At 40.0% G+C, this 27,571-nt stretch overlaps 1 protein-coding gene across 1 annotated transcript in view; it reads right to left on the bottom strand.

The window, feature by feature from the left end:
• The window catches only part of ANK3 (ankyrin 3), a gene marked incomplete at its 5' end in the record, with an annotated part of 202,701 nt that overhangs the window by 108,709 nt on the left and 66,421 nt on the right, over positions 1–27,571 (bottom strand). The window contains 5 exons of the mRNA XM_082052678.1: positions 1,241–1,438; positions 5,936–6,034; positions 14,408–14,506; positions 24,428–24,526; positions 26,320–26,505. Of these exons, the coding sequence (XP_081908804.1) occupies positions 1,241–1,438; positions 5,936–6,034; positions 14,408–14,506; positions 24,428–24,526; positions 26,320–26,505 (681 nt within the window). The remainder of the gene's footprint in view (positions 1–1,240; positions 1,439–5,935; positions 6,035–14,407; positions 14,507–24,427; positions 24,527–26,319; positions 26,506–27,571) is intronic.

Genomic DNA, 27,571 nt, shown 5'->3' with positions numbered 1-27,571 from the left:
TCGTATAGTTTTGTCACGTGAGGGCAGTGCAATTGTCTGTCCCGGTTAAGCATGAGCGGCTCTCAGCTCTCCCCTTGTTAGTGGACAATGTCCCGGGGATGCTCAGATGCGTTTCAGGGAAGGGTGAGCTCGAGCTCCAGATACTGCACTCACGCTACTTCTACTTAATCATCCTGAGCGGGGATCAGGACAGGATAAAAGGAAACACTAGAAGATTTAGAAGAAAAGGAAATTATTGGCTAGGTTACCAGAGCAATGAGAGGCCACTGCCAGCAACCCTGACAAGTTAAACCTCACGATGATTTGATGATTTCAGGAGGCAAAAATAAAAATTACAGGCCTGCAGCCTCCCCACTTGCTGATTATAGTGAACAAACTCTATATATCATAGTACATTGACAAAAGACACCTGATGACAGGTTGATCTGACACACAAAAACAGAGGGGCTGAGAGAAGGAAATCTGTGGAGCCTGTGCTGTTCGCAAGAGAGTCAGTCCCACCTGGTTTGTGAGTGTTTCAGGACCTCACATAATATTTCAGGAACTGAGTGAGTTATTAGCATCAGGCTGCGAAACCAACAGTCAGCCCAATTAATGTCAGAACATACATTTGTTTGAAACAGTTATTAAAGAGCAAATCAAAAAGACGTTTTAAAAACAATAGATTGCAAGTAAAATTTTGAACAAAATGCATTAACGCATTCAGTTTCTATACAGTTTAATTACACTAAGTTTTTGTTGCTGGAGTAATTTTTAAAGTAGAAAAGCATATGATTCCATTTACATAATTATAAAATACCACCTATTTCTGTTATGTAACTCATTCCTACATTTTATTGTTTCAGAGATTTGAGAGCTAATAAAAATTCAATTTTAAGCATTGCTGATTATTTTCTCTTTACAAACACTGAGAAAATGAGAATTGTCTCCATACTAAAAACTGCAGCAGTTACATCTACAGCTACTTCATGTATTCAGATCATAACAAGCTACCAGGAGGCAAAACTGCCCTAGTTACACTAGAAATTCATAAATAACTGTTGACTGTCTGTAAGCAAAGGTCTACTCTGATTACATGATACATTATTAAGACTTTGAACCTTAAGCATCCTCTCTTGGGCTGCAGCAATACAGAAGATCCTCACTGTCAGCCATCAGCAGGCAGAAAATAACTCTCAAATAAGTCTCAGTGCAACTTTGGAAGAAATGTTTAGTTAATAGTAACCCACGGTGTACTCACCAGTGCTTTGGCATTAGGATTAGCTTTCTTGTCCAAGAGAACCTTGGCAACTTTGTAGTGGCCACAGTGGGCGGCAACATGCAGCGCAGTCAGATAGTCATTAGTGACGTCGTCTACAGGCACGTTGTGCTGAATCAGAAGCTGAACACAGTTTAGATGATCTCCTTGTGTTGCCATGTGCAGCGGAGACAGACCATTCTGTGAACAAAAAGACAAACCACTGATGGGTTATAAGCTACTCAGAGAAATAAAACTCCCGCACATTGTTCTTAAAAGCATTTGTTGTAGGAAAGATTTTACAAGCCCAGAGAGCACTCAAATTAAACTTAACATGTTCAATGTAACAATGAGGGTTCTCGCTCTGGCAAAAACCACATGGAATTTGCAGCTTGTTTGACTAGAGTTTGTAGGCAGCTCTGTGTTAAAGAAATAGTCATACCATACCAGCAATGCCCGAAACATAGCTTATTTCAGCCAGCATAGCTCAGATAGGTTGTTTGAGTTACATGACTTACATGAGGAACAGCACTTTGTGACTTCTGATATTTGCTGATTCTAAGAGCTGCATTAAACTCACCACAGTAATGTAGCCTGCATATACCAGATATGTGAGAGCTCAGCAATCACTACAATCTTCCCTCATCATTAGTATTTTCCTGAATTTCTGTTGTACGAGACTTACACCACATTACACACCTGTGGAGACCATTCTTCCCAGCCAACATTGGTACAACAGCAAAACTTTCAAGTGCAACTGGGCTAAAAGAATCTGAACAAGACCACTGTGATATGTCATACCAGTAGCCGTGGTAAAGTCCTGTTTCATTGAGGAAACACCTGACAGAGATTCCAGTTTAGGAATGAAAACTCTGTCAAAAATTGTTTCTTGCGCTGCTTACAATAGTTAATCAACAAGTTGCCAACATGTGTTACATTTCCAGAGCAAAAACACAAGAGAAATAATCCTCAGAACTTTAAAGGACTGGTGCTATTTCATGACAAAATGTTAAAAAATATGCCAGAATGAAAGGTCTTGTTAGCAGAGGTATATGAGCTCCTTTGGTAAACCTCGACACACTTTTTGTTTGTATGTTTAACTTAGTCCTTTTCTAATGACAAAACTAGATTCAATTGCAGGAGCTATTCTGGTAACACATAATAGTATATAATCTATAAACGACTGAAAGTACACAAGGTTTACTGTCATGGAGCAACTGTAACTCTTGCTCACAGATGCAGTGCCCTCATGTGACCGCTGTTAGCAAAGGCAAAGTAGCAGCGTAAAATCAGCTGAGATCTCAGGCTTTGTGAAACAGATTATCCCCTTCCTCTCTCTTCTCATGGCCATATCATAACACTAATGGCAAACATTCAAAATAAAGGTGGAAATATACAGTGAAGTAATTTTTAGAAGTGACATGGAAGAAGGATGGTGAAAGGAAACAGGATAAAACTGTCAGAATTTAAAAGCAGTTTATGTTCAGTGTTGAGAAGCAGACACTCTTGGACACAGTTATATCTTTCAAGTGAGATTATCTCATGGGCATCTCACTTGTGATTTATGTTGGCTTGGATAAGCTTCTCTCCCATTCCCAAAGGCTACTACAGCAATTATCTGCATGGAAGCTTCATATTAGTAATGCATTTTAAATGTTTTCGTCTTCTAGTGTATTAAACAGTAGAATAAAAAAAGACTAATTTCCCTCTGTCACCAAGCCCTCCTGATAACAGTTTGTAACTGATGATGCTTTTTAGGTGATAGTAATGAAACTTCACACACTGTTCTGTTCCATTTTTATAAAAAGATCCTTCAGGTGAAAAGTGTCATTCTTAACAATAACAGCCAATAAACCATGCTTACTAGTGGAGGAAGAAATGGAAAAGATGGCATGGGACCCCCTCATAGGAGAGACTTGTATGAAAGAGGCTGACATTGATGGAAAAAAAGGGAAGAAACGGAGCAGCCACACATCAATTTGGGAAAATCAGCAAGATGCTTGATAAAAATCTGTCAGGGCTGAGAAAAGGGCAGCAACTAGCCAAGACTTTACACAAAAGAGTAAGAAACAAGACTGGGTGCTAAAGAATTTAATGAAGACAAAACATCATAGGAATATTGTCTTTTGTTATGACCTAAAGCAGTCTTGCTCTTAATTCATTACAGTAGAGGATAATCTGCGATCTTAGACAAGTTATTTAATATTTCAATGCCTCTGTCTTCCCACTTTTAATATAGAAATATTACATATAACAATGTTTTCCTCTCCCATATCCATGTTGTGAGAGACAATCCATCAAGGACTGTAAGAACTGATTGATACTCCAAGATGAAACCACTACGTAAACACTGTTATATTACTGTTTCTCTGAAGATTACCCAGAAAACATTACAAGGTGAAGAAGTTCAAGATTAATCAAACGTGTTGATAGTCATATGATACCTTAAAAAAAAAAATCAGAAGAGGACCACCGAGATGAAATACAGCATCAAATGCCTGACTGAGCAAACATAAAATTATCAGTGATACAAAGCTTATTTTGTAGCTGTGTCAAAGGACTTTAATCAGGGAAATTGTCCTTAACTCGGGGTGGGGAGAATGGGCTGGAGGGCAGAAAAAGGGAAAAGAGCCAAATAAGCCTAGAAAAACAGTAATTAAAAAAAGATAGAATTGATGCACAGACATGTAGTTTCTCACACAGAAGACCATTGACGCACTCAGGACCAGAATTCAGTTTTCCTTTCACTGGTAGAAAACCCCAGATAATCCCTGGCTTCCCCTGAAAATAACTCTAAGGTTATTCCAGTGAAAAAAAGAGCCAGCACTGCTGTAAGCAATCCTTAGCAGGAAACAGCTACCAAACTGCAGTCCCATTATTCTTTTGAGCTTTATATAACATGAGAAAACTTTGTGAAGTTCAAATTCTATCAAAGAAGTGCCCTATTTCCAATTACATATGGCTTATTTTGAAGAGCATGGAGCCACTTATTTTTCCAGAGGACAGTACTGTAGTTCAGTGCCAAACGAATGGATTCATTAACGTCATTCAAAGGTACTGTTACTTCTTGGCTTACCTTCTGAAAACAACAGAATTAACACATCAGAGGGAAACTCAGGAAGCTCTGCACTTACTTCTATTCACTTTTCAACATGTAACATAGTTTTCTGCCTTCCAGAGAAGATCCCCCATTTTGCTGAAGATGTCTACATAAGCCTCTGCAGGTCAACATCCAAAGTGTGTCTTTCAGCCTTGGGCTGTTTCAAAACCACTATTCCAGGTTCTCATCTGCCTGATTTTGGCTAATGAACTCTGGGCCAGGCTGTGTGAATCTCCTCAGAAAAAGTAACAAAGTCAAACTACAACCCTTGAACAACAGGTTAAGCTTAGAGGTAACACCTGACATACAAAACCCATGCGGCAGAGAAATGTAGCTCCCTAGGAGCAGCTCTCATTTATGATGGTTGAAACCAAAGCAACAGGGTTTACATTTGTTTGTTTGTTTGTTTGTTTTTTTAAGTAATTAATTGAGCTACCAGAGAATGTGGAAGAACCTTACTCCCTGGAGTATGAACTTTAGGTTCTGAGAGTAGCAGTGGTGTGGAGACGTGCCCCAGGGGTTCCTGGACAGCCCCTTGCTGTCTCCCCCTGCTCCTGAAGTTTGCAAGTCAGGGTTGGGGAGTCCATGGAAATTCCACAAGCAAAGGAGGGCTGGATCCTGTCTGCCAGATTACCCATGACAGCAGTTGCCAGTGACTCACTGAGCAAGAGAAAGCTGGTGCCAACCTCCCCAGACAAACGCTAAATATATTGCACTAAGGGGGAAAAAAAGGAAAGAAAGAAGAGGGAGGAGAAAAGCAGAATATAGAAGGGCGCTGAGACAGAATAGGACAGGATGACAAAGACAGAAAAGAAAAAACAGAAAGAAACAGAAATGTTGTTGGAAATATATTGCTTACAGACTGAGAAAAAAAAATGTAGTGGAAGGTTATATTGGGAAAGAACCTCAACAAACTGCACAACCCAAATGTCAGTCCTGAAAGGGAAAGTCACGGCATGCAGTGGTGCTCCAAAACAAGCTGCTGCACTGAGATTTAAAATCAGCAATTGTGGCACAGCAGAGACCACTACCAGCAGAATCCTGGCAAGTGTGTGCTTAAAGGCCAACCCTTGAGTCTAAAGTAATCTGCACACCCTGGCACAGGTGATTTGAAATTCCCGTGAAGAATTTTATATGATAAACTGCAGAGACATAGAAAGTAGAGAAACTGGTAATCAGGCTAAGTCCTAAGGAAATATGAGCTGTCTCTGCAAAGAGAGATTGCTCTATTTTTATCTCTTATCGCTACTCTAGCCTTAGGGCAATTTGGTGCAAGCTGAAGATATATTGTAATCACCATGTATTTATTCCAGGATAGATACAGAGATTTTCAGCTACTCAAATTCTGAGGGATAAAGTTACCATACATACCTCTTTGACTGGTACAGAAACCTCTTCGAGTGTTTCTCAATTTAACACATTTAACATATGCACATGTGCGCTACATACGGCATTCACTTTGGAGATCTCCCACGCAGTTACTTTAAATAGTTATGATATAGGAAAGTTATTGTCAAACCCTTAAATATACGAGACATGCAGAATCACATTTAAAAAAAAGTACAAGGATTATCCCAGCAGAAAAAAGCACTGGTTACCTTGGTTTTGGAAAGAATAGGGGCACCACGATCCAGCAGCATCTCTACAACCTGTTCATGGCCACTTCTTGCTCCACAGTGGAGAGGGGTCAACCCATCCTGTGGGACACAAGCATTAGAATTGATTAGTTTCAGAAACAGTAAAATTCTGTGTACTTTTATAAAGACCTACCATGTCTTACAAAACTAATTAATTCCTGCAGAATGCTGCTTTTACACAAATGAACAGTTGAACCTGTTTATTCAAATGTACATTTTGGCTCTGATTTTCTAAAAAATAGTCATATCAAATTGGTGCTCAAGCAATGGGCTACTGCCAAGGCTCTCACTGTACATGTGGTAAAGAGGTAAATGCACATACAAGAAAAATATAAGGTACTTTTTGCCTGAATGCCTTTAAGAAAACTGTCTCTTTAATTTGTCAGTATGCATCAAAGTCAATGGATAGTCCTTTCATCTGAGAGGAAAAGGAAAAAAATCTTTCCTGCTTAGATTTCTATTATTATACTGATTTTGACAGGTGTCTATGAGATGAGAAAACCATCTTAATCCCAGGCGATAAAAGTATGATGAATTAATTTCTGTCTTCTGTCATGTAGACCATGCCTGTGTGACTTCCAGCTGAATGACCAGTCTGGAGTCAAGACACACTGTCAATAACTCTTTTAGCATAGTTTGCTTAAAAAGAGTTATCATATTACAAATACATTCCTTAAATAAAAGACTCTTTTTAAGATGAACAGGGTTATCCCAAACTGATTTGATTATGCTTTGACCTGTATCCTGTTTACAGTGGTTAAGTAACCTGCTGTACACAAATGCTATGATGAAAGATAACACATTTGTCTTGAGTAACTGTGAAGTCACATGCAGTTTTTCAATGCTGTTTGACATAGTGCTTGTTACAAATAGTAATGTCGCATTTTCAAGAAAAATAAGGAAGAAAAATAACATTTTCAGAATTAGTAAGAGCAAACATTTGATTTATCACAGGCTAAGCAAATATGCAGGAGATACTGTCACATAGAAACAACATTGTATTTTCACTAAATGCGTCAAAAGAGGAGCCTTTATAAGAAAGATTGAACTAATAAAGAAGTGTTCTGGTTTAACCCCAGCTGGCAACTAAACACCACACAGCCACTCACTCACTCCACCCCCAGTGGGATGGGGGGGAGAATCAGAAGCATAAAAGTGAGGAAACTCCTGGGTAAAGACAACTTAATAGGTAAAGCAAAAGCCGTTCACATGAGCGAAGCAAAACGAGGGATTCATTCACCCCTTCCCATGGTTCATCGCCAGGAAAGCCGGGCTCCATCATGAGTAACGGTTACTTGGGAAGAAAAACACCATCACACCAAACATGCCCCCTTTCCTACTTCTTCTTCCCCAGCTTTATACACTGAGTGTCATGTCATATGGTGTGGAATATCCCCTTGGGTCAGTTGGGGTCAGCTGTGTCCTCTCCCAGTTCCTTGTGCCCCTCCAGCCCACTCGCTGGTGGGGGATGTGAGAAGCAGAAAAGCCCTTGGCTCTGTGCACATGCTGCTCAGCAGTAACTAAAACATCCCTGTGTCACCAACACTGTTTCCAGCACAAATCCAAAACACAGCCCCATATTAGCTACTGTGAAGAAAATTAACTCTGTCCCAGCCACAACCAGTACAAGAAGATACATAAGTATTTATTAGTTTTCCAAAGTCATAAAGGAAGAGGTCTTTTTTTTCCTTTTCCCCCAGTGTCTTCTGGCACTCCTAAAAACATATATATATATATATATCATATTGTATAAAATATATATGTCACATCATTTTTATTAAAAAGATTATCTAAAAATTCCTTCTCACACTTCCTGTGTTCACTAATTCATGCACCTGCACTCCTCTGTTTGTCTCCGTATGGTAGCAAGTACTATTAAGATACCTCCTTAAATATATTCTCCATGCATAATTACTATATTCTTGATAATTCCTAAAGCATTACACTCTACTGGAACATCAGCTTCAGGGCTGCAGTGTGTCAAGGGCAGCTGAGGAGAGGGAGACAGTGATTCAGGAGACCTTACACTCTCCTGCTTCTACTTTCTTGTCCTCTCCTGATAAGCCTATGAAAGGTAGCACAGAAATTGTTGTGATTAGTTTTTTCTGCTAGTCTCATTTAAAACATCTATGGTTTGCATTCTGCATATTCCTCCACTTAAAGCAAGGCACATGTTTTTGATGTAGATGAAGAAGACATTTTGGTTCAGACTTAACTTGATCAGAACCGAGGGAGTCATTTATTCATGCAAGGTGAATATAGTTTGGCCCACTATGATCTTACTGACATCTCTGGAGACCATGCTGTTGTCATTTATGCTTCTTTGTTATTTCAGCCCGTGAAGTACAGGGAATGACATCTTGTTAAAATGATATACACCAAATAAAGATGTAAGTAAATACAAAAATAAAAATATATAAACACTTGTGAATAGTACATTTATCTGCTAAAGTGTAAACGTTTTGCTTAGCTCCACGAGTGTTTAAAAAAGATAATGCATGTTTCCAACACCAGTAGTGTTCACATGCAAGGGCATATAAAATACTGAACAGAGTGCAAACAACTAAGGTAAAAATATCACTCACACAGAAAAGCATGTCTGGGAAAGAAAATAAAAGTCAGCAAAGCTGGCAACTGGAAACCTGTAGGCAGGGTCTGAGGATCGTGTACATTAGATTGTTCAGTCTTTTTACTTCCTACAATTATCATACTCTCCAGGTACATCAAAGAAAGATACTCAGGGAGATCAGGGACAAAACTGTAAATTAGGGAACATTTTCCAGATTTTATGCCTTCCAAATCATTTCACAAATGTACCATGGGTAGTACATACCATGCTCACATAGAATGAGACACATTTCATCATCTTCATCCGCTAGACTAGACCCCTAAGAACTATCTCAGCACTTGCCAGAGCATAGAGCCCCAACCCGTTTAGGCTGCCAGTCCCTGCCTGGCGGGGTTCCCGTGGCACAGGAGGTGGCAGTCGGTCATGCTTGTCCCGCAAGAGCTCACTCGAGTCCACACAGCAGCCACCACCACCAAATGCATCACACGGCATGACACAACTTCACAATGTAATGTAGGTGCTTGTTGGGACAGCTGTTCCATAGTTATTGTTAAGATGATGTCAGGACTCCCACTGTAAAGAGCAAATACACTTGGAAGACAGCTCATTTAGCTGGAGAGATTTTTTTTTTTGTGGTATTCTAAAAGGACACCATCTATTCGCTTGACTTGGTTAATTGCTATATGGCACTGAAAATCACAAAGAAATGTGCAGAGGCAATCTGAAACACAGGTCACGGAAAGATTTTGTTTAAAAAAAAAAAACAGAATCTGAGATTAAAAGAGACTGCTCTGAACTCAGCAAGACTTCATTGACTTTCTCAGGAGATTTCCTAGTTGCTTACTGTTCATACGGATTCTACTATGTGAAGCGTAAAATATATTACATGTATTAGGAAGAAAACTTGCTTCAATATGATAGTCTGCAATGGCTCAGAAAAACCATTACAAACGATTATGACAATAATCTGCAGATTAAGGAGTCTGTAAGTATGCACTGACATGATAAATCATATCATCTGTATTATCTATCCCTCCAGAGAGTCTAAGAGCAGCTCCAGAAAAGCCAGGAGGACAATAGGCGGAGTTCTGCTTAGGCACAAGCTTTCCATAGTGTTGCACACTAATCTCTGGGGCTGCTGCTCTTTCTTTATAATTTATTTCAAACACACACACATATCTCCAAAATAAAGGAGATCTAAGCATTTTTTCTGGTCCCTGTTGAGACTTGGACAGCTGTATAGCTCCCTGACCTTGTCTCACTGAGGTCACAACTGGCTTGAGGTTATCAGATGACAGTGCAGGCAGTTGAGCCTCCCTGCTGCAGCATGTTTTGTCCTGCCACCACACCTGGCTCTAAGAGACCCCTGAGCAGCACAGGTAAGCTTGAACCAGCCTCCCTGTGCTACCCAGCTACCCCTTCCCTGTCAATGCCCACCCAGGTTTTCCCTCACACAACGGGTTCTTCCGGGCTGTACCCCAAATCCATGGCAGCCTTGGTACCACATCAGTGAGCACCAGCTTCTAACCCAGTCTACGAGTGATGAAGTTAAGCACAACACACAATAAAACCTTTACTGTGATGCAAATATTTAGCAAGATCTTATCAGATTGAGGCAAATCCCAGAGCCTGTCCATGGCCTTGGCAGGAGCGTGCCAGGCGCTCTGCTCCCCGGAGCCACAGGCAGAAGCTGTGATCCGCAGGGGAGCAATTACTGCTGCCTCCAGAGTTCATCATCCCCATTGCTGCTTGGTGGGTCCCTACACTTGTGCTTCAGCCCAGCCGGGCTCTGCATCTCACGGTCCCTCTGTGCTCTAAGTCTCCTGAATTCTTCACTTCATTGGCACCACTGCAAAGTGCCCCTTCGTACATTAGGGTAACAAATGAGGTTTGCGCTGCCTACACACACAAAATGCACTTTTAGTGCCAAGATAATGTTATTCTTGTGGTTATCTTATGTCTTAATACATGTGGTTTTTCTCGAGCAGTTTATGTATGATCTGATATATCTTAAAAGAGCATATCCCACATGTTTCATGCAGATAAGACTGCTGATCTGTTATTTAGCTGCAAAATCAGTAGAATGAAGATTATAAATACTTACTATTAATCCAGTCTAAAACGTGCTTTCTGTCTGCTTCAAACACAAATTCACTTTAGCATATACAGTATTAGACAGCCAAAGCAAATCAAGCTAATTTAATCAACCTCTCTAATTAAACTTATTTTAAAAGTTATTTTCTGGAAGATAAAGGAAAATAATTAGGGCAATATTCAGCAAACATTTTACGAGACATTAACAGGTCTCTGCTTAGAATGCTAGTTGAAAACCTGAACAATAAAAGCTGCCCTGGACGGACAAAAGTAACACATAGTTCTTGGGGAGTACCCTTAGGAATTCAGTACAAAGCCCCAAGCTGCTAAACATCTCACACAAAAAAAGGACAGAGAGAAGATAAACAGCTGGTTAAAATAAACAATGCACTATAAGCATGAACTAAAAGGAAAAATTAAAAAATGATGGCTTAGCAGCAAAATATTTGTAAGATCATTTTTGGAAATAACCTCATAAGCTCACACGTCATCTGAACCTCTCAGTTTGCAGGTGTGCAAATACTTATGGTGCTCATCAAATCCTGGTCCTACTGAATACAGAGAAATAGGGAGCCTATAGATGACTTCTACAATAATTTAAACAGGATAAGGGTTTAGCCCTTCACATTAACCTTTTGTGCAGTACTTCAGCACTGCAGTTTCCAGGACCATCTGCCAGCAGCAAATGCAAATGCTCTTCTTGGTAATGACTAAGAAATAATTACCCCAACTTATTAAACACTCAGGAAAGTCTTTATATAAATTTCTCTAGAAAATGTTTGTGAAAAATAAAAGTAGACATTACATGGAAAATATTTCCAGTACCCCATACAGAGAATGGGTTGCAGGAATAAATCTCAAAACAACTGCTGAATAGCTAAACCTGTAACATCTAACAGAGTAGTGAATCCTGTCCCTGTTAGTGTTTGGTCAACAGCACAAACCGGTATCTTCTGCATACTCATTTAAAGGTGAATTAAAGATCTGAAAAATTAGAAACAGACGTGAAGGAAGTTCTGCCTCTGAGCAAAAGAAACAAGCAATTTTCAAGAAATTTGGCCTTTCATATGGGTACAGAACCTTTGCCATTCACCTTTAAGGAGGTATTTTATGTTCCATAACCAACATTTGCATTAAATAATATCACGGTATCCAAGATAAAAACTATTTTAACCAAATAAAAAAATTTCTACTCATATCTTATTCACTAGAATTCTGCTCATCTCTTTAAAACCACTTAAAAAAATGAAAAAAAAAAAAGAGAGAGAGAGAGAGAGGGGTTTTACACTTATAAATCTGGTAATAGAAGCCTCATTTATTTTCATGTGCAAATCCCATCTGTGTATCAAGTTGTGTGTGTGTGTTCAGCACCCACACCTGCCCCACGCAGAACACCACAAGACTGGGCTCGGACTGGGCATCCAGCTGATTGATGGGCATGATTTGGTCTACGTATCAGAAAAGACAGCTTTGCCTGCTCTTTGCCTTTCTATACATTCAGTAGAGGTGATGTTGTTGCAAAAGTATATGACTGAAGCTTTTCTCATCCTGCATTTTCATATGGCCATCCTATGCCTGGGACATTAAAAAAAGAATGATCTTTAAAAAAGTGAAATGACTGCGAAGTTGACATACCTCAACTGTTCTGCCTCAGAATACAACATTGGGTCAGGCAGGGATAACAAGAGAGATTTAGCAGCAACATGTGTTGTAACAGCTCACAGCAATTAATCTTAGCTATTGAATATGAGAACTACGCAGACACTCCTGAAACACTGTCCTTTTTTCATCTAACGCCGCATTACCCTCAGCCTTCTATTGCTTCTCCTATTGATTTGGAAATCCTTCCTGATCTATGCCAGCGATACTCTTCCTTTTTCTCCATCATGCAGCTGTCTGCTCGGTGCAGCGAGTCTCCTCAGCAGAGCCACACCGCCCAGACCGCAGGCTGGTGAAGCCTTGCCAGGGTGAGTCAGTGCCGTCGGGAGCAAAACTTGCACTTAGTCACTAACTGCCAGAAAATGATGGCTCTGGTAACGCCGGGGAAGGGCAACGATGAGTGACACATGTACAGCACAAGCAGGAGAAGTAGCGCAAATCCCTACTGATTCATAGGGAGGATGGGTGTTTGGGGAAACAGGCAGTCTCCAGGGAAGCCAGAAAAAACAAACCACCACTTTGGGAACCGCACTCATCCGTTGCCTTTTGCCTCGCTGGGAAGCCCTGCCAGACTCAGGAGCTGTTAATGCTTCTGCTCTCTTCCTGCATCCTGTTTCCACCCCAGACTGTATTTTTAGTTACATAAGTTATCCTAATGTCTGACTCCGGAGCCTGTGATACAGAAAATGAAGCAGATCATGAATTTTCATAACCAAAAAAAAGAGAACAAGCTGGACTCCAACTATTTAAAGTAGAGGTCCCCAACTTTTTGGCTGCAGTGGGCCATATAAATGCTTGCAGAGAGGAAGCAAATAGTCCCTTGCCATGTCCCTTTCTCCCCGCTCTGACCAAACACTCATCTATCATGTCACCAAAACGCGGCCCACTCAGCCTGGCAGCCCCCATGTAGCATGTAGGAGGCTGGTATTTCAGTCAAGAAATTATACCCACTGTTCACATTATCCATGAAAAGTCATCTCTTCCACATTCCCCCAATTAGAAAAACCAGAAAAATTTTACAAAGAAATCATGAGCGACTGCTAAAGGTAAAATGGAAGAAGAACTAAAGAAAAACAAGTGGAGAGAGTGAAGAGAATACAAATTGACCCAGTTTCTGAATTACCTACAGAAATAAAAAATACAAATGTGCATCAACAAGCACTGCAGGAAATCTCAGAGACTGCTAAAACATTGGAAAACCAAACAGAAACTTGAGGATACAGTAATAACTGCAGAAAAAAAAAGATTCTTAGGTTAGACATTTGTTTTGTTTAGAATGATTCAGGTGGAAATGATACAGAACAATTAAAAATGGAAGGTGGGCAAGTTATATGCTAATATTCAAGAAAATGACAATTGTCAAAAAGTTACAGGTGCAGCTCCAGAAGGTTACCTCATATGCACAGGAGCATATTGCAAAGACTGCTGTAAAAGTCCACAGTCCCACCAGTTCTAGGTTTAGTTACAAATATTTGAACTTTTTCATTCCAGAATGCCACTGTGGATATCCCTGACCAGGTTTGATTGGGTTTTAACCACAGTGGTTAGATAAAACCATATGCATTGAGCTTTTCAGTCACTCAGCAAGTTGTGTCAGGTGTTGACATGATGGGAACTGTCACTACACCTGGCACGTTCGCTGACAAATCCAAGTCAGCAGCCATCACCCAGTCAGAGCCTGAGCTGCACGAGACTCATCAGCAACATCTCGTCCTGCGATGCTGCCATATGGATAGTGAAAGGCAAACACACACTGTAGTTCAAAGTCACTCTTTTAGCATTCCAATTCTGAAATAACTGAAGTGAATTCTTGTCTTTCAGTATTTTGCTGTACATTCATCTCTACCCCCAAGTAGCTAGAAGCAGCTCCTAATTAAAAGCTTTACAGAGAACATGGAGAATTGTTGGTTCTGGGCTTTACCAGACATGGTGTTTCGCACACTGCTTTAAGAGAAATAAATTGTTAGCATTCTACTGCAACCATTTCATAAAAAAGAAATGCAGTGCATCTACGGTAGACTGCCAGCAAGATGAACGATTTAAGCTGTAAAGCAACTAATGGGTCAGAGGCAAGAATCCCACACAGTCACAGCATTTACATTTAAGCTTACCCTTGTTTTGGCATCAATTTTAGCTCCTCGATCAAGTAGGAGTTTGACCATATTTGCATTTCCCCTCTTCGATGCAACATGTAATGGTGTGATATCATTCTGTGGAAGAACAAAACATGAAAGTAAATATCCATGTATCTTTGTTTCATGAACTCCATGATCAGTTTGCTCGCAGAATGAATTATGCCCAATTTGCTAAAGTATAACATGGTTTTGGTTCCCTGGGCGCATGAAAGCAAAGGGAAGCTCTGTCTATCCACCTATGTGACTTACTAGCCTGATAGCTTGACATATATATGATGAAGACAAACAATCAAGTTGTACTTATAAGAAGACATGATTGTGCCTCAGTTCTTGGCTTTCATATAAGAGTGAAATTTAAGCAATTTTACTGACTAAGCCCTAGGAATTTAATTCAGTTGTGGTTGTCTCTGAGCATGTAACAACAAGGATTCATACCTCACAATTTCATTGACCTTGCAGGAGCCGTGCAAAATAATAAAACCATTACATGTGTAGATCTGCTTCAAAAGCAACAAAACAGAATGCTATTTATTTATGAACATTCTCAGCAAACCGAAAGCCTCTTACGCGCCTTCGTTTCAGTTACATGGCTAATTTTGTCTATGGAATTTGTTCCTCTAACAGACATAACGCTGTACTTCAGGTAAGACTGTAAGTACACGTATGTGCTCCCTGCGCGGTGCCAGGCAGCCCTGCCACACACAGCCAGGCTGCACATCCAGGGCAGTTACATAACCCCAGCGTGTGCACACACGCACTTTTTTAACAAGATGTAGCTAGGACGTTTCTTCATGCTCTGATGAATCCTTTATCTCATGGTGTATGAAAGCCACATCCTGTATATACTTGATCATATGGAGCCAAGTAAGAATAAAAGGATTTAAATAGAGCATGCAGCTACTGTAGGAAGACAAATAGAATTTTAAAGAACATGTTTCTGTGTATTCAGGGGCGGCACAAACAGCTGGCTGCGTAAAACCAGCTTCCCTGTGACTGAGCAGAAAGCGGTAAATTTTAGTGAGCATGTGTGCTATGGCTGACTGAATCAGAAAGGCACACATCACCTTGAATAGCTGGAGAGCGGTTACAGGTGCCTTGCCTGGCCAACAGATCATTTACTAGTGCTTTCTCTAAACTGCACGTGAGCGGAGTGGTAGAAAACCAGCACTGAAAAAAAAATCCCCTCTCAGATGTGACAAGCTGACTCAGAGCTTAATAATAATGCTGAGTACCTAATCCAGTATGGTACACTTTCATTTACACACAATTTCACTATGAAGCTAATGCACAGCTACTAGATAGTACTATTTAATACTATCACAGCGGTAAAATACATTTTAGCAAGATGAAATGACAGAACTTCTTTCCTCAATATTAATGATCATCAGAGCATCAAAGCGACTACTGTTCTAGGGTGGCTTCTCATTTATTTTAAAAATGTAGTAAAAAAAAAAAAAATGGATGCTTAACGTATTTTTTTTAAAAAGTATATTATACATAGTCCTTCTAGGGATGTAAAGATATGTAATTGCTTAACTTGTAATTTGTGAGTTGGTTTTGAAAAAAGAGTAATATCTACTTGACTTGGAGTTGACACTGGATATAATTTGGTGTCACTATATTACTGTATCAGCCACAAAGAGGACAGAATAAGAAGAGGGAAAACACAACTATAAGAAGATATTTTTTGCTTTTCTTCTCTTCCCAGGAGGAAAGATGTTACTGAGGTCAGAGGGAGAGAGAGAGAGAGATCAATTCTACTTTCCTGAGAAAAACCAGTAAAGGAAATAATTTTCATGTCTTCAAGTAAAGGGTACTGCGGGTAATTTAGGCTGAAGAGCCACCTTTTTCTGCTTGCTGGGGTTGATGGGCAAAGTCCAATAGAACTTAGTGCCCTGTTAATACATTACTGCTAATAATCTACTATATCGTACACAGACTAAAAGAAATGCCTTTTCCAAGGATCAAGAAGAAATGAAGGAGGAAGAGACAGCTTTACGAAAGGTAGGAAAAATACCCATTAGAAGCCTGGTTCTCATTCATCTTGACACCAATCTGAAACAATCCAGTGCAGCACAAGGGAGGGTATAATTACATAAGAATGCACACTTTGCCAGTCAAGTCATTCAAAGCTCCTGTTGCTTTAAATGAAGAAGACCTGGTTCTAGAGTGGATGAATGAGCACTGACAGATATGCACCTCAACTCCTGAAGATATGACTTCCACTCAGTACTTAAGGTTTAAGTCACACCGTTTGCTTGCAACAGGTAGAATCCATTTTCACAGTCAAAAAGAAGTCCTGTTCACATGACCTTTATATATCTGGCTAGCACTGAAACTATCAGAATGTGTTCCCTGTGCAGTTGTCCCCCAGCCTCTGATGGGGGCAAGCAGAGTGGCTGGGAATGTGGGGAAATTCTCCAGCACCTAAAAAGGACTGAGCTCACTTCAGCAAGCTGGACAGCTAGCAGCCCATCTTTCACCCATTTGATCACCTGTCTTTATGAAAAATATATAAATTTAACATCTCTAGGATCTTGAAACCTTGAGTTATTTTTGGTTGAAAATAAGCAGCAAGTTCACATTAGGAAGAGATGGATGGATGGATAAAGAACATGATGACTTCAGACACAGTCTGTTAGGAAAACCAACTACACACATCTACCCTGAAATAAAGAATTGAGCAGGAGGAATCAAGCAAATGAAACCCTACAGGCCCAGTGAAATATCTGTCTTTATGGATGATCAAACTCAGCTCCTTTTTTTTCCTGGGAAAAGAGCACTGTGGCATTCACTCTCTGGGAAGGAGGATGCAGTTTTCGTTGTACTCTACTAAACTGTTCAGACAGTTCCTAAAAATAATTAAGAAACAAAGAAGAAAAAAACATGTTTAGCCTTATTCAGCCCTAACAGCTCAGAGAAACACTTGGGGGAAGTAAAGAGGGAAAAAAGAGAGAGGGCAGGTCTCTATTCGGATTTCAATTTTGCCATTTAGCTATTTGAGATTTTACTGGCAGACAACAATATAAGGTAATAATTCTGCTGGCTGCAAGTTCTGACTCCGGAACAGATAAAGAGATGCACTATGTGAATGCTTGAATAATTGCACGCTGAAGTTTAGGGCAAGCAGCTTGTCTTTGGTTAATATTATGTTATGCCAAGGCTTAAAGAATTATACCTAGATGTATCACATGTATGGCTCTCATGTAACAATTAAGAAAGTGAACTGAAAAGTGAATAAACCTCAGACATCACCATTAATGTTTCTGATGACAAAAGGTAAAGCAAGCAACTCAAAACTGAGTTGTTTGTACTTGTCACAAGAAACTAGAGATTAAAAAAATAAAAGCTTCATAATATGTGCAGCTTGAGTGTAAGTTATTAACACTAAAACTGTGGTATCAGCAAACAATATAGCCAGCAAATGTAAGGTTCTGAATTCTTCAGTAAATCAACAGCATCTGCTGTCTTTTCGTTCTATTTTTATCTGTTTGATCTTCTATAAATTTCTCCCTTTGTTCTTAAGATAGAAGAGTAAATCAGGAAACTTTTGAAGATGTTTTCCTGCAGTAATAAAGCTGAAATATCTTCAAAACGCTGCCATTAAAAGAAGTGGTTCAGATCTAGGATGTCTGTACTTCTTGCCCTCTCTGTTGAGATATCAAATGCTGGATAATATCTCAGGTAGAGCCCGTGACATGGAGATCTGACCTGTCATTCAACTAGAGAGTTAACAAATTCTACAGGCAACATGAAACATAACTGGTGAGAACAATAAACTAAAACTATGCCATAAACGCTCGTAGGATTATGAACTAGCACTTAGCTTTTCCTCTCCCCCTTGGCAGATTTCCTGGGGTATATGACATGAAAACTGAAACTGTATATAGCTCAAAGTGTGACAGATTAGATGCATGCAGTTGTTTTTCTATACCTCATAACACTGTGGATGGCTGTTTTCTCCTTATCTCTCTCCCTCGCCTGCTGCAGCCTCTCATACAGGGCCCTGTGCCTTTTGTCAGTATCACAACATCCAGAAATACGATGAGTGAAGAGTAACCTGCTTTTCCATTCAGTGGCTTTTGCTTGTGCCTGCTCTGAGAAAGCACTAAACCCTTTCAGCTGATTGTTTCTACCTACAGCTTGACAAGAAAATTAAAAAACTTGGAGTTGTGCTGTGCCAAGCAATAAGCCACCTACATTTCCCATCTGAAATGAGATCAGGTCCCCTCTGACACATGGTGTTTTCCATCAAAGTTCCCCACACTAGTCAGAATTACTCCTATACTATTGCACATTAGCAGCACAAATGGCTAGGAATTCAGAAAAAAAGTAGGGAAAAAACTTAAAATTGAGAGAGTGCAAGCACAGTATATCTTGTAGATTTATTTTAATATATTTAGAAAATGAAGAATTCCCTCTGGTTTCTGGTATGATATGCTGTCCTACGGGATCGCCTCTTTCTCCCGTCAAACTGTCTGAGTTTACAAGCATAAGGATGCTAATAAAAGGAAATATTTGCACTTATAGTATCATGCTGAGCTCTGAACCATAGCTTTAAAGAAAAAAAAAGCTTACAAGAAAATGGTAAAGCTCTCCTAGGCACACGCTACATTGTTTTAAATGCTGATTGACTGGCAGATCACGTAGCGACTGTGAAAACCCATTGACAGCATCTTTGGGACAACATAGAGGTTATATCCACCTCTTCCCAACCCTTCAGTGGAATGTAGTTTTACTCACAAAAAATTTATTACTTAATCTTTGATTTAAAAAAAAACAAGACAAAACAGTTTCTTACTAAAATGCCAAAATGTTCAGATTAATTTGGAATTTAGTAAGATTGTCCCTCTCGGTTCTCAAGTAAGAGCAGACTCTGGGAAGAGCTCACTATTGACAAAGAATGTGTGAATAAAACAGAAGTTGAAAATAACCAAGCTGCTAAAGCAGAAATTTCCTGTGCAGTCTGGAAAATCCCTCCATCATTAGGGGTTCTTAGGGAAAGAGCATAATGTTCATTGCTGGTTGTCATATACTGGTACTGTCATGAACAATGCTGCATGGATATTACCACTATTACCCATACACTATGAAGTGTGTATGGGAAGATCGTCATATACAATGTGTTGATGCACCTGCACAATTGTATATGAAAACACTCTATATTCTCTCCTTCTATATTTTTTCTGCAGTTCAGAACTGGAAGTACAACACAGCCAAATCTCTGCAGAGAAAAGTCTTATATTCTAGTAGCAGTTACAGTGTTTACTGAGACTTGTTTATGACTTTCAGAAATTAAAGAAATTATAGGTACAAACACACAATCAGATACTTTCCAGGAAACCTTACAACAGTGCATATTTTTTCAGCTTTTTTCTTCTCTAGTTAATGAAGATCTTATATTGTTCTAATTTAGTTCTTGAGTGCTTATATACTGATCTTTCTCCAGGCTTAAATGGATAAAATGACTCCTAGAAGAAAAGGAGGAAGAGTATAGCAAGTTATGGCAAACTACCACTAGGGAAACAAAAATATGTTCCTTTCTTATGTTACTGTCACTTACATATTGCCTGCTCTTTTTGATGGGCTAATGGTGTTCCGCTCCTTAGCCTCAGGGTCATCATTAATGCATGTTGTCCTCACACCACCCTCTCAAAATTACTAAATCCTTTCTCAGCCTTCCAGTAAGCAAACTTTCTGCAGGCAAACTCAATCCCAGCGGAACAGAATAAGGAGTGCTGTGTATCAGGAAGGCTGTTCACAGGGTTGGATGCGGTTTTATGGCACAGTGACTACCTCTTGTTTGTTTTGGCAAGAAAAATATGTGGAGAGGTCATCTTCATGTAGAGGATTTCCCTTGATACCTGAATCTTCTGACTTACTCAAATATGGAGTGGATGCGGGAGTCACAGAGATTTCTTTTAGCTGCTGCTCTGGAAACTGCAGAGAACAATTTCTTTCTTTCTTTCTAACCACTGTGCTCCCCAAAGGCAGGTGGAGCTTCAGAGGCATTTCCTCACTTGGGCTAGACAGATCTCTCCACTGGAAGATAATCTCAGACAGAAGAATGATTTCTGAAGACTCTGTGAACCCCCAAAAGATAATGTTTTCCTTACTATAATTCCCAGAAAATACAGTTCATTCAAAGCACCTTCCTCACCTCCCTGCTCTGCATAGCAGCCTTGGAGAAACACCACTTTGTACTTCCTTGTTGCTGAATTAGCACAGGGCAGTCTGGACATGCATCTCCGCCACAGCTGGCTGGGAATTGCAGCAGCTGGAACCATCTGCCCTTCCTGCGCGCTGCTCCTGGGGACAGGCCAGCACGACCTGAAGGGGAAAGGGCAGCCACTCTGCAAAGGGCTGATTTATAGCAAAAGAGCTTTCTTGCACAGGGTACCATGGGTATAATCAGACTGCTAATGAAGCTGGTTTTTCATTCCTTCCAATGACTGTCAGTTGTTTTAGCATGCTTCTGGATACACTTTTCCAAGTCCTAGATACTAAAGTGCAAGGCAGTCTAGAGCAAATTTGAAGGGAGCAGTAGAGATAAAGGAGAAGAAATCCCTCTGTGACCTGTCCCTTTCCTCCAGCACCCCACCCATCCTCAGGACGAGGATGACCTGATTTTGGTAAAGGAAGCCAAGCCCACGGCACGAAGCCCCTGCAACAGCACCCAGCTCCAGAAGCAACAGCCAGGGTGGGAGCACAGCAGTTTTCACTAAGCATATGGTTACCGTATGCCAACAACATATCTCCTGAACAGAAAGTCTCGAACAGGAGAGCCCACCTCATGGACTTCACTCCGCCTTACTAATCACTAGGTTGGTAGTTCCAGAAGATGGAAAGTAGATATCAAAATTATTAAAACTCTAGGTAACACATCAGATACAGTTTGATTCTAAGGCACAAGTGGGTGATAAGCAATATTTTTCTTAAAATAACAGCAATTTTTCCTGTTGAAAAATTTGATAGAATAGATTGACTCAAAGGTCTTTGGCCTTCTTTCAGTTTGTAACTGGGATTTATCTACACCTCTCCAACGTTAGGTGCCATTGCTAGCTAAAAGAACAGTGCCTGGAATTGTTGCAATCCTTTCAAAGCTCAGGCAGCAACTGCACTTACATGTTTACCTAAGAAAGGAGACTGACTTTGCCCTCAGTTACCCTTTATTCTCTTCTTTTACTTCTTTAGTCCATACATGATTGCCTCCCAGTTAAGCAAGAGGAAAATACATGGTGATTCAATGAAAGGATTTCTTTAGCTTTGATGGGTTTCAGAGAAGCATAACCACACACGTGAAAATGTACTACAGAAAAATGATAATGAATAGACATAAAATGCCTGCTACTTCTGCAATGCGTACCCTGCCAATAATTGTGACAGGTTTATTGCTGAGTTTGAGCCCAAGAAGTCAAGCAATTTGGAGTGAGTATTTTTCCTTCATTATAATATGGAAAACATCCAGCCCAAGAAGGAGATCCTGTTTCACTTGGACTGAGGTTATGGAGGTTCTTGGAGCTTGCCTCCCTGTAAACGGGTATAATCAGGAGCATCACAAGCTGATTTACTGAAATGACTCCATGCATCCCACAGGGAACTTTCCATGTTGTGCCATCTTCCCTGCACTTACAGAGAAGAAAGCACAGACACAGAAGCGCTAATGCAGTTCAAAGAGGTGACATGAATTTGTTTGCTTGGCTGGAAGAGTGCAAACCAAAAACAGGTGCATTTCCAGCCCTCCCAACCTTGACAGTTGGCAGGTAAAGAGGCTGGCAGGCTCTGTAGCACCTGTAAGAGCCCCTGAAGCCATGACTATTTTTCTTAGATGCAGTGATAGAGGGGAACAAGGGAGTATACCACAGCTGAGAGGCAGGCAGGTGCATACCGGCAGGGGTGAGGGGAGCAGCTGCTACTGCATTTCACCGGGGACATAACTTACTTACAGTACAGCATCCCTGCTCACCCCCTGCCCGCACACCGAGAGCCATCAGCAAGCTCACATCCTTCCCTGCCTTCATTGCTGGAACATCTTTCTTCTATGAGGTCTCTCAGAAATGCACTGAAAACACAGCAGCTGCAGAGATGTCCTTTGCCACACATCTGCCCTCCTTTCTCTTACAGCGTTTCACCAGCTCCTCTTTCCACCACACTTGCCATTCTCCTTAAGGCTTCAGGCTCTGCCTTCATCCTGCACATCCATTCACATTTTCTCCACCTTTCTCCACCTTCACTACACCAGTGGTGGGAGCAGGCATTTATCCTGCCCTCACATATTTATCTTCATGTCGCTCGGTCCACACGAGCATCTTCTGCTCCTCTAATCCTCTTCTCTTGTTCGAATCTCATACCTGACTAAATAGCTTAAACATAAATTGAGAGATAGAGCAGTAATGTTGATTTGTATTTATTTAACAAGAACAAAGGAAAAATGGTTGGTGGTTTGCAAAAGCACAAAGTGCATTTGACACCCCCATCCTACAGTTCACTCCTCCTACTTCTGGAAGCTACAGTACATACAGTATGATTTCAGCTGGGTTACAGCCCTTCCATATATTTGCTCTGTGCTTATCTGAGATTGTCAACAACTCAAATAAGGGTCCTTCCTCCAGAGAGGAGACAGCATATTGCAGATATTGTTTACAGATATTAAAACAACAGAAGGCAATGAGGTCACAGTGAGCAGGCTGTGCCCATGGGTCATTTTTAGTATCTGTTCTAGTAGTACCTCTACCTGTTTTGCAATTTGGATAATCAAGGATCAAGCAAGGGCTCTGTTACTTGGTGCTGATAATTGTACTTTATACTCAATTTGTACTGGTGCTTTGTTTGCCTGCATATTCACTGCTCTATCAGAATCTAACTCAGCTTTCTGTGAAGCGCTTTCATTACCTGCAGTCTGATAAGCACTAAATAACAAAATTCAGCTCCATATTACTGTTATTTATGCTACGATTCCTTCTGTCACAGCTACTTTATCTAGATTTGCAACCACCATACAGCAGAGATGTGCTCTGCGGATGCCCCCACCTAGTTCTCGCAAGCACGAACAGGCCGTTTGGGGCTCTGATGCACAGCGCCAGCCCACTGCTCTTTTGGGCTGATGTCATTGCATCCGCGCTGCCCCGGCTGTCTCAGCAGTCTGTCCCTCTCTGACGTGACAACTCATGGAGGGAGAACCTGGAATTTCTAGATCTTAAAGAGGAAGGAAGGATGGCCTTACTACTTTGGATGTGCTCTTCATCAGTGCCCCTAATCCAGAACAGAGCTGCTGAAGCCTATTTATTATTTTATTAAAAGAGTCATAGACAGATGATGTTCAGTGGTACTCATACTAAATGCTGTTAATTGCTAACATAGTAGCATTGCTAATCCCTAATCTTGTTTCCAAGTGAGAAAGTGTTGACATAAGACCACAGACCCCATTCGTCTTCCTTGCTCCTGTGATTAGAGCCTATCAAATACTAAATGCCAAAGCTTATGCGAAATGCCACCATGGCTTCTGCCATACAACTCCCGTTATTGACTCATCTCTATTTCTATACCTCATTTCATTTTCTAACTCTCCAGTTTCTCAGATCTCCTTTACGTATCATTTGACGCTCGCATATGCAGAGAAGGCACAGCTGCTTTATTCGCTGGTACACCTGCACTTCATGTTCATTGGAAATAACTGCATATTGAGGACAATTCATCAGGGACAGGACTCCTGCCATATGTTAAAGCTACAGGTGAAAGCATTCCTCTCACTGAATCCCAGCCTACCTTTTGTAATACTGGATCTATGAAAATAGCAGCTCTTTTTGATTAAAACGGAAGTTTTCAAAGGAGAGGACTAGAGCTCAGCTTCAGTTCGGCAGCCCAGGGAAACCCCTTTACAGCGTGTGGTAACAGACCAAGTCAGACAAGAGCCATGTACCTTTCCACACATTTGTGGAAAAAGTGTTTCAAAGTGATGGTTAAGCAAACTAAGCGTAACTAAGATTTCACACTTACCCTTGCAGTGAAGTCCACAGCAGCACCCCGATTTAACAGCAGTGTTGCTACATTGATATTTCCATAGTGAGCAGCTATGTGGAGGGGAGTGAACCCACTCTGGAAAAACAAAACAGAAACAAAACCAATAGATACTTATTTTTGTATATCTCATTGGTACTCAAAAATTTGTATCACATCACTGACAAAAGCTGGTAATAGGAGTCTGCTGCACGTCACCATTCCAATTCTGTACTAGTTTCCACTCATTGACTTTTATTTATAGACTCTCAGAGAGTCTAAATAAAATCATATTGCTATGCAAGAGGAAAAAAATTAACATAATTATTCTACAAGACCCAAAGTAGGATAACACTTTCCATTATTCCAGAAAAACAATAGCAAAACATTTGAGTATTAAAGCAATGACCTGTCTTTTATAAGAAATTAGTTTCTAATAACTAGAAATATCTAGTTGTTACCAGTATTATGTCAGTGTCACAAGTTAAATCTCTTAGAGATTCTTTGCAGGAGTTCAGATACAAGCCATTTAATGACACTTGCTAACAACTGTTTTTTATAAATTCAAAGTAGATGCAAATGAAAACAACATCAAAGATTATTTTAAATTATTAATATGGATTTATTTTTTTTCAAGGGTTAGTACCATAAAGATCAGTCTCCCACTGTGGGCAATCACACTGGGTTACGTTCAGACGCCACGAGTTACCACCCTAATTAGAAGATGTCTAACTGATAAAATTACTTCAGGAACTTATTTTCATATTTAAGTAGTTTTATTTCCTTTTAAAATAATGCTAAAACATGCAGCAATTCCATCAGTCCTTATGGGAACTAGATGCATTTCTAAATTGTTAGCAAGCCATGCTAGCTGCCACTGCCTTGCTTTGGGAGTTTTGCAGATATAAAACCACTCTCAGATCATTCTATTTGCTGACACCATCAAGGTAAGTGTCATGCAGAAGCCTAAAATCAGACCTGGATGCACAACATGACAGGGTTGTCTGCAGCTCTTGACACATCTAATAAACATATGCTTCATGAGAATCCCTGAAAACTCCATCTTACATAATATGGCTCTTTTATGATGGCAGTTAGTTCCCAAGATGCTTACTCTTACTTTTAAACCCTAGTTTCAGCTGCAGAAAGCCCTGGTATCTAAACTACAGTCTTCTCTAGCACATGCTACTTCATTTCATCTAAAGCAGGTATCTATCCTATAAAAGGCGATGCAAAAAGGAGGAGGAAGAAATGATGCAGCAGCACTAAGTCATGAAGGAGTGATGATGCATATATATATTTATATATACCTCTGTTGTTCTATTCACCATCATCTAGGTTAACACATTTGGAAGCAAAGAGGGGGAAAAAATGAACGGTTAGTTCACCACTGGTGATATGGATGCAAAAAGCCTCATGATTGCTATGTGGCACGGCAGCTCAGATGACAGCACAATTGGCACACAAAGGAAGCTCGACTGAATGGAAGCTGAATGATCGAGTATTTTGAATGCTAATTGTTACATGTTTACCAAGTTCTTAAAGTAGCAATTGCATAAACAACTAATCAAATTACTTAATTGCACAATACCTATCGCACACCATTGCAGGAGTGGCTTTCATTCCCAAGAGACTAATTCTAACAATATTTTGCTTATTATTTTCCATTTGCAAAGTTTCTACAGGAGAAATTAACCCTGATTAAAACAAAAAGGGAAGAAGGGAGAAAGAGGCAAAGAAAGCAAATGAAACATTATTCTTCATTACACACTATAGGAGAAAGTTATGTGTAACTGCAGCAAAATACTTCACACTAAGGAAGACCTTCACTGGATGTAATACACGTGGTCAGAACTTTACATCACCAAACCTTGTTGCTTTTTACAACTAACCTTTGACTCCACATCAGCATTGTGGTCGTTCTGCAGGAGCAGAGCTGCTGCCTTTGTGTCGTCCTTGCGAGCAGCGATGTGAAGGGCAGGAAGACGGACTTTTCCCTTCGTATCATTTTCCAGCAGCAGTGAAACCACCTGGTCGTGACCTTGCTGCAAAGCTACTGCCAAAGGCGTGAAGCCGTCCTGCAACATACAATGGGGTCTCTCAACACATGTTCCAGGCTCCCCAGGGAATGGAAATAAGAAGGGAAGAGATCTCAGCATTAGTAACAGCGCTGGCTCAAATTCAAACATGAAGTGTAACACAGTACAAATTAAAAGTATTCTGCAATGTCACTGAATTTGGAGTAAAGAGCTGGTGAACTAGGTCCCAAATGCTCAAAACACCTTTCTGGCAGCCCAGACCTAAATATAAAATAATAAGACAAGCAAACAAAAATGACCGAGACTAAAAAAAAAAAGTGTGAAATTATTCACAAATTAACAGTTACATAAATATGTATAAATACATAACAGACTGTATAACTATGTGAAAAAAGATATAAATAGCTGAAATACTAAAACTACAATTGTTAATGATCTCCAGAGCAAATTATCATCCAGGCCCCACCCCCTGCTACAGATTATGTTTTTTAAGAGAGAGAAAACAACCAACCAGCCAACTACAACAAAAAAACCACTTCAACTCTGTCCTATGATATATTTTATATGTGGATTTAAAATCTAATAATATTTGAGTAGAAATACCACATTCTCCCAATATACCAGTTATTTTACTACAACTTCCATTTATGAAAATGTATATAGGTGTGACAGGCAATCCTCTTACAAACAGAAGTTATTTCCTTTCAGACTAGCAAATAGTCCAAGTAGTACAGACTAAGAAACCTGAAGAACTGAACATTCTTGTTTAACAGATTTTAGAGTGGATTCTCCAAATGTGTGAAAAGTACAGTTTGAGATTTTTTAAAATAATTTTTTATGGATTCATATAAAACTAAGGAACGAAAGAGTTGCCACTTAGATTCTGCTTCTGCCCAAACATTGAAGTATCATTAGAGTCCAAGAACACGTTCAGCTTTGCACAAGATAATACCCATACATCACTCAAAAAAATCACAAATGAAAATTACTCTACATGGACTATTTATTACATTTTACTCTCAACAGATATATCCAAAGCTTATATTACCAAACTTCTTTGCAGTTTAGTAGATAAACACCTTCTTTCACTTTTCAACTACTTCTG

Source organism: Streptopelia decaocto, assembly GCF_964273445.1.
Source record: "Streptopelia decaocto genome assembly, chromosome: 5".
Lineage (NCBI taxonomy): Eukaryota > Metazoa > Chordata > Aves > Columbiformes > Columbidae > Streptopelia > Streptopelia decaocto.
This window is presented reverse-complemented; position numbering and strand designations above follow the sequence as displayed.